We start from the raw sequence: 12,584 nt of genomic DNA, 5'->3' as shown, positions 1-12,584 counted from the left end.
GTATTTCCTGACCTCTTGAGGCATAAACTTTTACATCTTCTAGTTTTCTTAGTGCAAGAGTTACACAGGAATGTCACAGACCATTTGAAATGACTTCTTTTAACTGTGGATCAGTGGAAGGGGAGCTTTGTGACAAGAGAGGGAATGAGAAGAGGTGGAAGCTAGAGTAGCATGTTCCTTTGTTCTGCTGAAGGGTATAAAAGCACAAACAGCTTTCCACACTGTGGTTTTTAGTGGTAATGTTAAATCTCTGTTTAAAAAACCCAAGGTTTGCTCTTGTAAAGCACTTTGGCACAGGTGAGCTTTTAAGGACAGGATTAGCCCCCAGGGATGGATTGGATGGGGTACATCATCTCCAACCAGCCTGTCACACCCGTGTATGCTCCAGGCCCTGCTGCCCTAAACACAGATGGTTCAGCAGGACCTCTCCAAGAGGAGGACAGGGTTATGCCCCAATATTGAAGTAGCACTGATGAATATGTGTTAAAATAGTCATGAAYTTCATGTCAACATTCTTGGGACTGTCTTATGCTACCCTTCCTACAACTGCGAGTGATAAGACCTCCAGAACATGTTACTGTTTTTGGAAACAAAGATTTTTTCGGAGGAGACTGTTTCCTGTCTTTGCAGCCAGGAAAAGAAAAACATTCGACAAGGCTTTTTGCAAATGTTGCTGAGAAAATTGAGGAAAAAATAGTGTTCTCTTATTTCCGTCTCTGGCGTGTTTTAATCGCTAGCCATTATTTTAGAAATCACTTGTAACAGAAATGGAGATAAGAGTTTGAATTGGAGGATGAAGAACTGTATTTATATTGACTATCAGTGTGAGCTGGGAGTACTTGTTACAGAAGTCAAAGGTAACTGTTTTTGTCAGTCTGTTACATTATCTCACATGTAAATAGAAAAGAGAATGAATCACCCTTGCCTTAGATATATTTTTTTAAAGTTCTTGAAAAGGATGTTGTCAAATGAAYCAATTATATGCTATGCATATAAATTAAGATTGTTTTTCAGATTATTTCTAGTGCAAACATATTATGGATGTAGAATTCTTAAGTTTACCATGCAATCAACTCCTGTTTGTTTAAGAAAAGCAAGGCTGACTTATTACAGCCYTTTAAAAAAATGTTTCACATAATCAGTTTAGACAGAGCTTAGGCACCCCTGTTGTCATGCTGGTGATCTCCATGTTTCAGGCAATTCTCTGACTTAAAACTGCCCAGGATCTCCTCAGCAAAAATATCGGAATGAGTTGTCCTTCATTAGATGCTTTTAATGACATCTTTTCTCCTGCTCCTCTCAAAAGGTCGGGAAGAAAGATAAGATGCATCTCCTGACAAGCTGCTGTTGTCTGCTGGGTGAGCTCTGGGGCTGTGTAAACCCTCGTGCATACCAAGGCAGTTTTGTAAAAATATCCCGCTGCTCCTAATTGTGGCAGTGTTGGCAGGAACAGGCTCTGCATTGTGGGTCCCTCGCTCGCTGCTCCCGGGGTTTTGATCAACACGGGTGAAATCCRAGCCCAACAAAAGTCAATGAGAGGTTTGTCTTTGATTGCACAGCAGCCAGGATTGCTCCCCAGCTGTTCCAGACACAGGCAGCATCCTAATGAGGAGAGCACACCCATCCCAATGGCTGCAATGGCAAAGGAAAAAGCTCATTCCTTGAGCTGGGAGATTTTTGAATATAACAAAAGCTTTTAAAAAAGTTGAGTTAATCCACRGTCTGCACATAAGCGACTTAAAACTTTGATAGAAGTATCTCAGGTCTTAAAAACTGAACTCCAGAATTTCAGGAAGAATTTTTTTCATGGAAAGGGTTGTTAAGCACTGGAATGGGCTGCCCAGGGTGGTGRTGGAGTCACCATCCTTGGAGGTGTTCAAGGAAAGGCTGGATGTGGCACTCAGTGCTCTGGTCTGGTTGAAATGGTGGTGATCAGATAAAGGCTGGACTCAATGAACTTTGTCATGTTCTCATTTGCTGAATGTTCAGGTRTAGAATAACTATTTAATTAATTCAAWKAAAYTTATTTAAATTGGAACTTATATATTGAAACTTTATCAAAGAATAGTTGAGCGCAGAGTTATTTTTGCTGGGGTTTTGGAGGGGGAGGAGGTGAAGGTAAAGGACATTTGCTGTTTAAGAGGATCGTAAAGGAAATGAGTTTGCAGAAGTTGAAGATAGYGCAGGGTTTGAGGAAACTGGAGGCTTCCTGTATGATGACTTTCAGCACTTGGTCACAGTGCCTTGATTTTTCTTACCAGTAAAATAGGGGCACTGAAGAAATACAGATAGTTGGAAGGTTGCGCCTAATTGATGTATATAAAAATGAATTTTTGGAAGGCAGAAATTGCCATTTGAAGGCAAAAGATCTGCAAAAGCAGAAGTGCTTTAGCTCTCACAACAAGGATATATATGGGATAACACAATAAGAGTTATAACTATATTTAGAAAATGGTTGAACTGAAAAAAGGCAGGATTGCACTGAAATCTCCAAGAAGTGATGTACCTGTATTTATCCCTATTTAAAATTTAACATTATACTATTTTAATAATCTTCAATAATGCCCATTTTACATCTCRATGTTCCATTTGGTCAAAAGAGATTCTAAATAAAATGAAGTGTCAAGATGTRGCAAAATCTGAACTCTATGTAGCCACACTGCTCAGACTCAGTGCTTCTTGTATGTACTTCCAGAAGCTCTTGCAGTTTGTTTTACAGAGACAGCAAATTTGGAAACAACAGGGATGGCTTGTTAAAATTACATTATTCAACTRCAAAGGTTTAAAAACACAACGCTCAGGGCAGTCCTGTTATCTGATAGGCTTTTGTTTCCAAGTTCATCCTTCAGCTCTTCTCTACAATTGTTTTCTGTTAAATGAACCTGGCATGTTGTTTTCCTGAGGTTTATGGGTCATTGATGGTATTGGGTTTCACACAGRCCAGCTGTTCCCAAATCAGGGCCCTTCCTACTCCAGCCAAGTCAGAGCCAGAGAAGAGGGGAACCCACAAACGGGGCTGGAGGAGGAAGGAAAGGCAACGCAAAGACATTGGAGTCATTTTACTTCCAGCTTCACTGTTAAGACCTCCAYGAATCTCATGCTCATTAGCAAAATGTTGAAAAATGTAGTGTTAAATTACATTGTTCCTTGGGACTGTTTTTGTTGCTCCTTGGAACTGTTTTCCTAAACTCTAATTACAAAAGTCTGAAAAGAGGAGCCCCTGGCAGGGAAGAGGCAGCATCTGTCACACGCAGAGTTGAAAGGACATGGGGATTTACAAAAGGAACCAAAATCAACTTGGAACATTTCCCCACCACCCAGCAGTTTTACAGTGATGTCAGGGGGTTTTTAATGTCACAGTGTGGTGAGACAGTGTTTGAAGAAGGTCTCTCCASTCCCAGCTTTGCCAGGCTGTCCCTTCTTCCCCTTCCATGGCCCAGTGACCACTGTGCTCCCTCCTGGGAGGGCAGGAGCAGAGCCAGAGCTGAGCATGGAACATGCCAGGATTGGAAGCATTGTAACACTGGGCCTCTCTTGTCTGATTTAAGAATTTTCCTGTGGATAAAGCTGTAGAATGTCCCTGTGCTCAGTTCTAGGTGGGCATCTCTCCTTAGCATTTGGTGTTTGGCAGTGTAGGTAACAGCACCCAGAGCACCAAGCATAGCCCTGGTGTAGCTCTGTGCTCACAGACAAGTTCAACATTGCTGAGATTTTTAAGGCTAAATTACCCTGTTGGACATGGCATGATAGAGAATTGCAGTTTGGGGGCTTTTTGCTGTCATGTYTGATGGGACCAGAATGGCAGCTCTGAAATGTCCCTCCCTCCTCTGACACAGGAAAATACCCWTTGCTGTAGTGGAAGATGCAGGAAACCAAGGAGCTGCCAATTATAAAGTGCTTGCAGGCATATTTTTCTAACAGTGGCATTTTATAGCAGGTTAAAGGTCTGGAGCATGAGCTTTTTTACCCCAACAGAGCACAGGTATCACATTCCTTAAGATTTATCTCAAGTCTGATTACATTTGTGCCTGAGAGCACATGAATTCTAGTGGGATTATCTGGTARTATCTGGCCTTTATTTTTCAAGTTCACTACGGACACCATTCCTGTATTTCAGTAAAACTAATTGCCAGTAAATAATAYAAAAAAGAAAGGTCTSTCTCTTCCTGTTTCAGTTTATTTTYGTTATTTATTTTACAAGGTGGTTTGTGGAGGGGAGTAACCTGTTGTAGCAGTCAGCTGGGTCTGCATTCACATTCCTGCCCAGAGCTGGGTCATTCACTCATACAATGATCTGGAATGAATTGCTGATCCCGAGGGAAAGCCAGGCATATGGAAGRACAGCTTGTCCAGAGAAACTGTGGCTGCCCCATCCCTGGAAGTGTCCAAGGCCAGGTTGGGCAGGGCTTGGAGSACCCYGGGAGAGTGGAAAGTGTCCCTGCCCATGGCARGGGGTTGGAACAAGGTGGTCTTTGAGGTCCCTTCCCATCCAAGCTATTCTGTGATTCTACAGAGGGATAAAATAAAATGCTAGATTCTTTGATAAAGAGCATTGTGTAAGGGCTAAGAGCTATTGTTTAAGCCAGCTACAATTTAGAGTCTTGTTCCAAAAGGCACATCAGGAGAGGAGTTCCTTGTTGTTTAGCTGACATCTCAATTTAAAATTTCTGTTACACCTTAGTGTGTGAACACTCACCCCCAGTGTGTGGCAGAGGAGAAGGACACAGCACCAAAAACCTCTTGAGAGGAATGAGCAGCTGGTCTTGCACACACAGCCAGTAACTAGGAAGAAGAGGGGTTTTTTTTGTTGAGTCTGAATGAAAATCGGGACAAACATCAGTTGTTAGAATGTGCCAATCAAGGGCATCTTAGTAAATTCCATGTAGAGARAAATTTTAATTTAGAGCTAGTGTTCAGTCTGTCACCAAAAGAAACACTCGTCAGATAAAAGTGCTTCAGATCTCATGATACGGGAAACCAATAATTATGAGATACAGTGAACAATACAAGGTAGAATTGCTAAAGGGATTAATTAGCCTTAGTCAAACTAACCACTATAATTGATGCAAATATCCATCTGCAGCCTGCTGAGACATTAGATAGTCATCACACACCTGCTCAATTCGCCAGYCTTGCAGAACACAGCTGTCAGAATGATTTCTGGTTGGGCTTTTTCTTGAGCCTACTTGACTGTTTGTTCTTTTGTTGTTCAAAATGTTTCCTCTTTCTCTTTTCTTTTTCTATCAGCACTTCCACGATGGCAGAAAGGCACAACAACACATTGAAACTTGCTGGAAACAACTCGAAGCAGTAAGTGGCAAATTCCTCAGATGTGACATTTAAGTTGTTTGTATATTGTTTTCAGAGAGATGGTTCCAAAAGTTTTATTTGGAAGAAGAAAGGTATATGGATAAAAGTTGTAGAAATGGTGTTTTTATAACTCTGCTGTCTTAAATGCAGTCATAGTCATGAAAAAGTCTGTTTTAACAGAACATTTGGCTTCTGTGGGCTCTTTGTCTATCACAAGCAGCAATTCATTTGATATGACTTGAAAAGGGTGCTAAGCATTGCTGAAACTGCAGAGTCCCTAAGGGTGCTGTTCAGATATTCCACTGAAAGTTGAACAGCTTCATAATGTGTGAATAAATTGAACAGGACCAGCTCTTGGGTGAGGAGCTGCTTCTCAAAAGTAAATACATTGGAACTGTCATTTAAGTGATGAATGAAAAGTGAGAGTGTAAACACAGGAGAGGATACAAAGGGGTTATCAGTAACCATAAGTCCCACTTGCAAATTTATTAGTCTTAGTCACTCCCTTGCTCATTTAGAAAAATGAAGGACTTAATGATTGGAAAAGTGTGATTTCATCTATAAGAGTGGAAGTGATGCTAAAAGGGAAAAATATTGAGATATGAGCAGTCTGGATAGTGGAACAAAAAAAAGTGTCTCTGGCAACTCCATTTTTTGAAGTTCTTTAATATGGAAATGTATTCCAGTGYAAACAAGGGAGCCTTGAAATCCTTCAGTTACAACAGATTGTTTTAGTGGCAGGCATGAATTTTAGGTAGATTCTGGTATATTTTCCTTCTCAACAATAAAGGTTTCTGGTTTTCCCTCTCAGAGTAAAAGGCGATTTGAACGTGATTGCAAAGAAGCTGATCGAGCACAGCAGTATTTTGAGAAAATGGATGCTGACATCAACGTGACAAAAGCAGATGTTGAAAAGGTGAGCTGGAGGGTGGAGAGACTGTTTGTAAACACGGATGTGATAGGTTTAGTTCTTCAATCCTACTGGTAGGATAAAACCCTCTGAGGCTTAGTGCCTTACTTGAGTCAGTCTGTAGGTTAATTAAAAACAGGGAGATCTCTGCAGAAACCTTTATTTGCATGGAAACTCTAACAGATACAGTCAATTTTATTTAGTAGGTGATACCTGAGTTTAACAGAGCTKATATGGCTCTAAAGGAGTTTGTGCAAGGTCAGTTTTAACCAACACCCCAGGTTCTGTGACAGTCAGGCTTGTGAGGATTCCCTGAGGGGTATTTGCAGTTTCCACACATTTTTGTTCCCTCTGTGATCCAGGCAGAACCAAATTTCCTTCCATTTGAGCTGCACTTCGAAGATTTCCCAATGACATTGGATTAAATGAAGTATTAGCACAATTGTTTTTCATGGTTGTAGGTTTAGAGCAGGACAGCTTTCCACGTGATGCAGAATCCTGGAATCCATGCCTGTCACAGATGGCACAAGGCTTTTATTTGCATTTCTAAGTTGCTGGCTGGTTGCAGAGTCATTTGTGGCTTTTTTACAATGATCCCCACTCACTGGAGCTTTTGAACTAATGCTTTATTTTAAACATCCAGTCCTGTTTCAGCACATCTGGCTGGAAATGTTTTCAGTCCTTAGTTCAATTCAAACTTGGATGTGTGAGAGGATATTTAGAGTTTAAATTTTACTGGTCCAAGTTCCAATACCTGTAACTTAAAGATGCAATGAAGAAAAAGAAAAATGTTTAAAATTGCTTCTGGTTTTGGATTTACACATTTGCTCGTGAGATACACTAATACAGATCAGAAACACCACATTACAACATCCAAGGAGAATTCTGTCCTCCTTGAATTTGAGTCAGACAGGCATAAAATAGCCAGAACATTTGAAAAGGTTTGTTTCTTGAAGAAAAAAAAAAGGCAACCAAAAGAGAATGGAAAAAGTAAAAGCTGAAGCTTAAAATAAACCGAATGTTTTGTTGCAGGGACAGGAAAGGAAAGTGAATTATAGGTAAGAAATCTTTCTAGTTTGAGGTCTCCTTGTAAAATGTAGGTTTTGCTCCTTAAGAGGTCTGCTTCATTCTATTCTCAGATACTTCACTCCTGTGAASATATGAAATATAAATTTCCCTTTGCATCTGTGGGATCTCGTGTTTCTGGTATGCTGAGCATCAGGACGTTGTGTGGCAGATAGCATCGAGGATGCTGCGAGAAATGAGGACAGTAAATCGTAAACAAGCTCAGAAAATTTCCCCCAAGTGCTGTTGCATATCAAAGGACAAAATACCTCTGTGGTCTTGTAATTTGCTTGGCTCTTAGTTGCAAATTCACCGTGTAGWTTTGATCCTTTGTTGCCTTCTGGATTTGCCAGGGCACTTGACAGATGAATGCATGTACAGATTGTTAAAGATGTAGCACCACATGTGGGTTTTTCTAACAGAGGGGGATCATCTCTGCTTTATCTGTATAAAGTGATTTTAGAATACTTCTTTCATAGATCAAATTAGGGCTTGCCCTAGATTTTTTTTTTCCAAAGCCGAGGTCATGTCAAAGGGATACAAAGACATGACTTACTGTTTGAACCAGGGGACTGAAACTCTTTACTTCTAYATCCCTTTCCAAGGCTGGCCTTTTCTGTTCAGAGTAAAAGGTGGCACATTGGTGGTATATCAATCTGAGAGTGTTAGGTAAATTCTGGGAAGCAATTTCTTACCCTGGTGCTCTTTCCTTGTCAAGTGAAGCAGAGAWGCTTCCCTTTTAAATTCCTCTAGCTTTTTATTGTATGAATTTGTAAATTATTTATTGCAAAATGAGGCTCAGTGGCATCTTGAAAGAAAAATCTGTTAGTTATGCATGTTGGCAGCTCTCAGGAGAAGGCATTACTCCACTTTCCAGGCACTCAACAGAGTAGATGGGAGAAGGAAAAGGTTATCAAAATGAGTGGAATGTGCAATAATATTACTGAACAGAGAGAACAGTGTTTTCCGAGTGCATGTGTTAAACTGGGTTCATCCATGTCAGGCTGTGAATAATGCCCTTTCTTTGCTCCCCTCTGCCCGTGTGACTGGGAGGCTCTTGCATAACTGCCAGGGCAGAATGGGATATTGTTCCAGCAGCACTGCTGCTCTCCCTGACTCGCTCCAGGGGGATGCAGGAGCTGCTCAGCTCCAAATGAAGCAGTAGGATGACTTTAACCTTCTGATTTCTCTTGTCCCCTATGGCTTGGCTGCTGCATTCCTGCTCCCAGAAATCCACCTGGCCAGGAGAATGGGCAGCCTGGCTGTGTCAGGGCCCTTSTCTTTGGCAGAACAAGGTGCTCCTCCAGCAGTGGGGCTGGTTGCCCTCATTTCTTTGGCTTGAGATTGACACCTTGGCTGCTTCAGCTCGTACCTGTCAATATGAGCAGAAACAGGAGCTATTTTTTGAATCACACATGATAGAGTGGATGGCATTAATGGAATTAGAATTCTGCAGTGCTCACAGTGACACATGCAGTCAGAAGAGAATACAGCTGCARTTCCCTAATGCTAAGCTGTGTGAGGATCTGAAATGCTCACATCTTTTCATCTTTCAAGTCATTGTAGCCTTTGACAACTGCAGCAGGAAATGCTGTGCAAGAGCTGCCATCTACCAGCACTTRCCCCTTGCCCAAGGCATCACAATTTGGGAGCATTAAATAACAAGAATAGTGGCAGAGAATCAGAATAAGAGTCACTTTCTTCCATATTTCTCCAGGACTGCTTGGGAAAGGGCCTCAGGTGTGTGTTTAGGGGCAGGGCTGGATGTGGAGTCTGGGCATCGTATGCCAAGGTCCACATTCCTTGTGTAGGACCACATATGTGGAGGGCACATCCCTTCTCTGTCTCTTCTGATGGGCTCCATCACCTTGCCAGCCAGCAGCCTGGTAGCTGATCTTGGAGAGAGGAGTGTTTGGCTGTCTTTTCTCCCAGCTCCTTTTTTGGTGGTAGGAACATGGAGCAGAAGCTGTGCTCAGACTCTGCAGCCGTCACAGTGGGCAGGAATCAAAGGAGAGTGGAGCAGGGCACCTCAACTCCCTTCCCTGTTTGCCCTGAGCCTCTAAACCCATCAGCAGCCAAAGTTTGCATAATTACACAAAATGCAGTGTAGCAAAGTCAGGGCAGGAAGCTCACTGTCTGTGAAAATATCCTTATAAACTAAATAAATGCTGCAACATGCTGATGCTGCTTCCAGGAAGCCTCRTAGGTATCACTGAAAGCTTTATTTCATTTGGATCACAGTGGGTTGTGTGCTTTAAAGCGCTTCTCTTTCAAAAACCACAGAGGAGCTGCTTCAATTTTTTGACCATTTGGGGAAATGGTCTCTGTCGCCAGCACGGAGCCACTGTACATATAAGGCAGAGCTCTATTGTTTCTGCCTTCTCTTCAGAACTGCAACCACTAAAAAGCTGACATCTTTATGGGGTAATGTGGTACCCAGTGGTGCCTTTGCAGACTTCTTGTAATAAAGCAAAATTAAAAAATCAGCTGGCTATTCTAAGGGTTTGTTTTCAAGGTAGGCTTTTCAGAATCTGATTTTAAAGAGGAAGTGGCTGAGGCCAACCAGGGCCTCTTGATTTGCTCAGAAGCTGAGGGAAGGAGAGTGGTTTGAAGTACTTGGTGTCAGGCAGGGTTTGTCCCTTGGCTGAAGAGGAACATGGTCAGATGTGGACCTTAGGCAATAATCTGAGATTCTCAGGAATTTTAGACCTATTTACCTTTGGTTTTAGTTGGTTTTGAAGTGGAGAAACTGAGGGAAACACAAGTTTATTGAAGTCTTTAGGAGCTTTCCCCAGTGCTCTGCAGCTTTCACGTTATGTCTGCAATGTCCAAGGTGTTTTGGAGACCCAGAGTYGTTTAAGATTTGCATAAAGCCTTAAAATACAATATCACCATGATAKGAGTTTTCTGGTCTGTAAATATAACTGTGGAGAGATACTGAGGTTTCATATTTGAGGTTTCATTTTTCTCTTTCCTTATGCCCCATTACCTGGGTGCTGAATTTCAGCACAATGTGCAGAGCCTGTCCCCCTCCTTACCCGAAGCAGACACACTTAGCACAGCCTGGGGTAGCCATGAGCTGAATCCCTGGCAAAGTCTGACAGAACGTAGGTGTAGAAATCCTGCTAATTGGAAACTGGGATTAGCTGATCTTCCTGTGTGCTCAGTGATGCTGTCAGGTGGTAGCTGCTGTTCCAGCCCCTGCGCTGCCGTGCTCTGGGACACAAATCCCTTCACTGGGAGCTTACACATCCTTACAATGAGGGGTGTAATGAGCTATTTTGGGCTCTGGAGGCAACTCAGGTGGGTGTTTCAGCAGTCGAGTCAGGACAGCAGTAGAGTCACAGTGGAGCTGGATGGAATCATTGACACCCCCCAGACCAATCTGGAGGAACATCTCCAGCTCAGCTCTGCTGCTGCCACATCCCCCTGAGCTTTAGCAAAGCTTGTCAGCAGCAAACTGCAGCACAACCTGAGGTTATGGTGTCTGTCTTCTGCAGCCTCTAACCACTTAACAGACCTAATTTTTTCAGGGGATATCAAGTCTTCTCCTATGTGACAGTGGGACTTGTATGCCTTCCCTCTCCCATCCACTGGCACCATGGGCGTACCAGCATTGCAGAAAATGCAGTGCTGTGCAAAGGTGGAGAAGATTTACAGTGCTGGTGTTATTCATACTGCACTGAGTGGTTCCAGAGGCTTTGCTTTTCCTGTTCTCTGCTGTGAATTTACAGAGGTGAAACATGCAGGTGAGGTGTGCCCAGTCCTGGGCATGGTGCAGAAATGCCTGTGCATTTCTTATTGCAAAGCCTGACACTGCAGATTTTCCCATGTTCTCTGCATGGTGGTTAATWTTTTTGTTTGTTGAATAGGCAGCTGCTTCTCTTTTGCTCCACAGATGGAACTGGCTAAATTTCTGTGTCTTTGCTTGAGAGGTGTGTCAGATTTCTCATTAGCTCAGATTCTGGGTAATGTGATTGAGTGYTATTTCTCTGGGTTGTGCAGACCCCAATTTCCTTCCTGAACTGCTTCCTTCCTAAAGGATGATGCAGTGTGTTAATGCAGCGAGTCCCTCAGGAGAACAATTTGCATTTCTGGAAGAGTAAGCCTTGTTTACAACCTGCCATCCCTGACTCTCTGTGCAGAGCAGCTGCTTCCCTTTTGGAATCATGACTAATTTAAGAGGGTCGATTTCTACTCAATTGAGAGTTAATGACTCCAGCAGGAGTGTCTGGGGAACTTAATAAATCTCCATATGTACCCTATACATACCCTGTGTTTAGTGATAAGAGATCAAAGAGCAGACCATGAGCCTGTTTTAGCAGAAGACAAGGAAATCCAACTGAACCTAAATTTCCTCTTAGCAGTGTTCCTCTGCAGCAATGCTCTACCTGGCAATTTGACTGAGTTTTGTAACAATACAACTCTTTTGGRAGGTGATTGCTGAAGGCAGGGAAAGGGGGTGTGAAGAGGAGGCTTAAAAAGAGCTTCTGAATTAAGCATCAACTGCAGTTTGACTCACCAGTGCAATAGAACTGGTGTTCTAAGCTAATGCAAAGCAATTAGTTCATGCTGTACTGTTGGAAAGCTTCTTTATAATCATCCTTTTTCTGTCAAAGCATCAGAACAGATCTTTTCACCTGTGTAAGAAGTAAGGCCTCAGAATTTAGCTGKTTTAGTTTGTAAGCTGTTGGGTTYYAGTGAATCAYAGAAYACCAGSTTGGAAGGGAATTCAAGGATCATCTGGCCCAGTGTTCCTTGGCAAAAGCACAGTCTAGACAAGATGGCTCAGGACCCTTTGCAGATGAATTGTTAAGTGTCCCATGTTGGGGATTCCACCATTTCCCTGGGGAGATTTTTCCAATGGCTCATTGTTCTCACTGGTGTCCAGTTGGGATCTTCCCAGGGGTGACTTGTATCCATGGCCCCTTTTCCATGTGGCTCCTTGTACAAAGRGGGTCTCCCTCTTCTCTGCAGTCACCCTTTAAACCCTGAAACATGATGATAGGGTATCCTAAGCCTCCTTGTCTCAATGCTGAGCTAACCTAGATCTCTCAGCCTTTCCTCAYATGACAGCTTCCCTGTCCTTGGATCATCTTTGTGGCCCTTCTGGACCTTTTCCAGTCTGTCCAGGTTCCACACAGGAACACAATATTCCAGGTGTGGCTTGACAAGTGCTGAATAGAGTGGGACAATGACTTTATTGCTGCTGGGAAAGCCCTTTTTTTGCTGCAGCTCAGCATCACCCTGGTCACTCAGACTAACTCACCTCTCCAAGAGACAAAGTCACGTATTTTAC

General features: G+C 42.7%; 1 protein-coding gene across 9 annotated transcripts in view; it reads left to right on the top strand.

Moving 5' to 3' along the window:
* FNBP1 (formin binding protein 1) overlaps positions 1–12,584 on the top strand; it is an 89,604-nt gene that overhangs the window by 42,556 nt on the left and 34,464 nt on the right. For all 9 annotated transcript variants that reach the window (XM_057380090.1, XM_057380091.1, XM_057380093.1 and 6 more), the window contains exons 5-6: positions 5,248–5,310; positions 6,122–6,226. In XM_057380090.1, the coding sequence (XP_057236073.1) occupies positions 5,248–5,310; positions 6,122–6,226 (168 nt within the window). The remainder of the gene's footprint in view (positions 1–5,247; positions 5,311–6,121; positions 6,227–12,584) is intronic.

This window comes from Malurus melanocephalus, unplaced genomic scaffold (assembly GCF_030028575.1).
Source record: "Malurus melanocephalus ecotype Western Australia unplaced genomic scaffold, MMel_1.1 scaffold_435, whole genome shotgun sequence".
NCBI lineage: Eukaryota > Metazoa > Chordata > Aves > Passeriformes > Maluridae > Malurus > Malurus melanocephalus.
The sequence above is the reverse complement of the archived record's forward strand: the minus strand, read 5'-3'. Positions and strand labels throughout refer to the sequence as shown.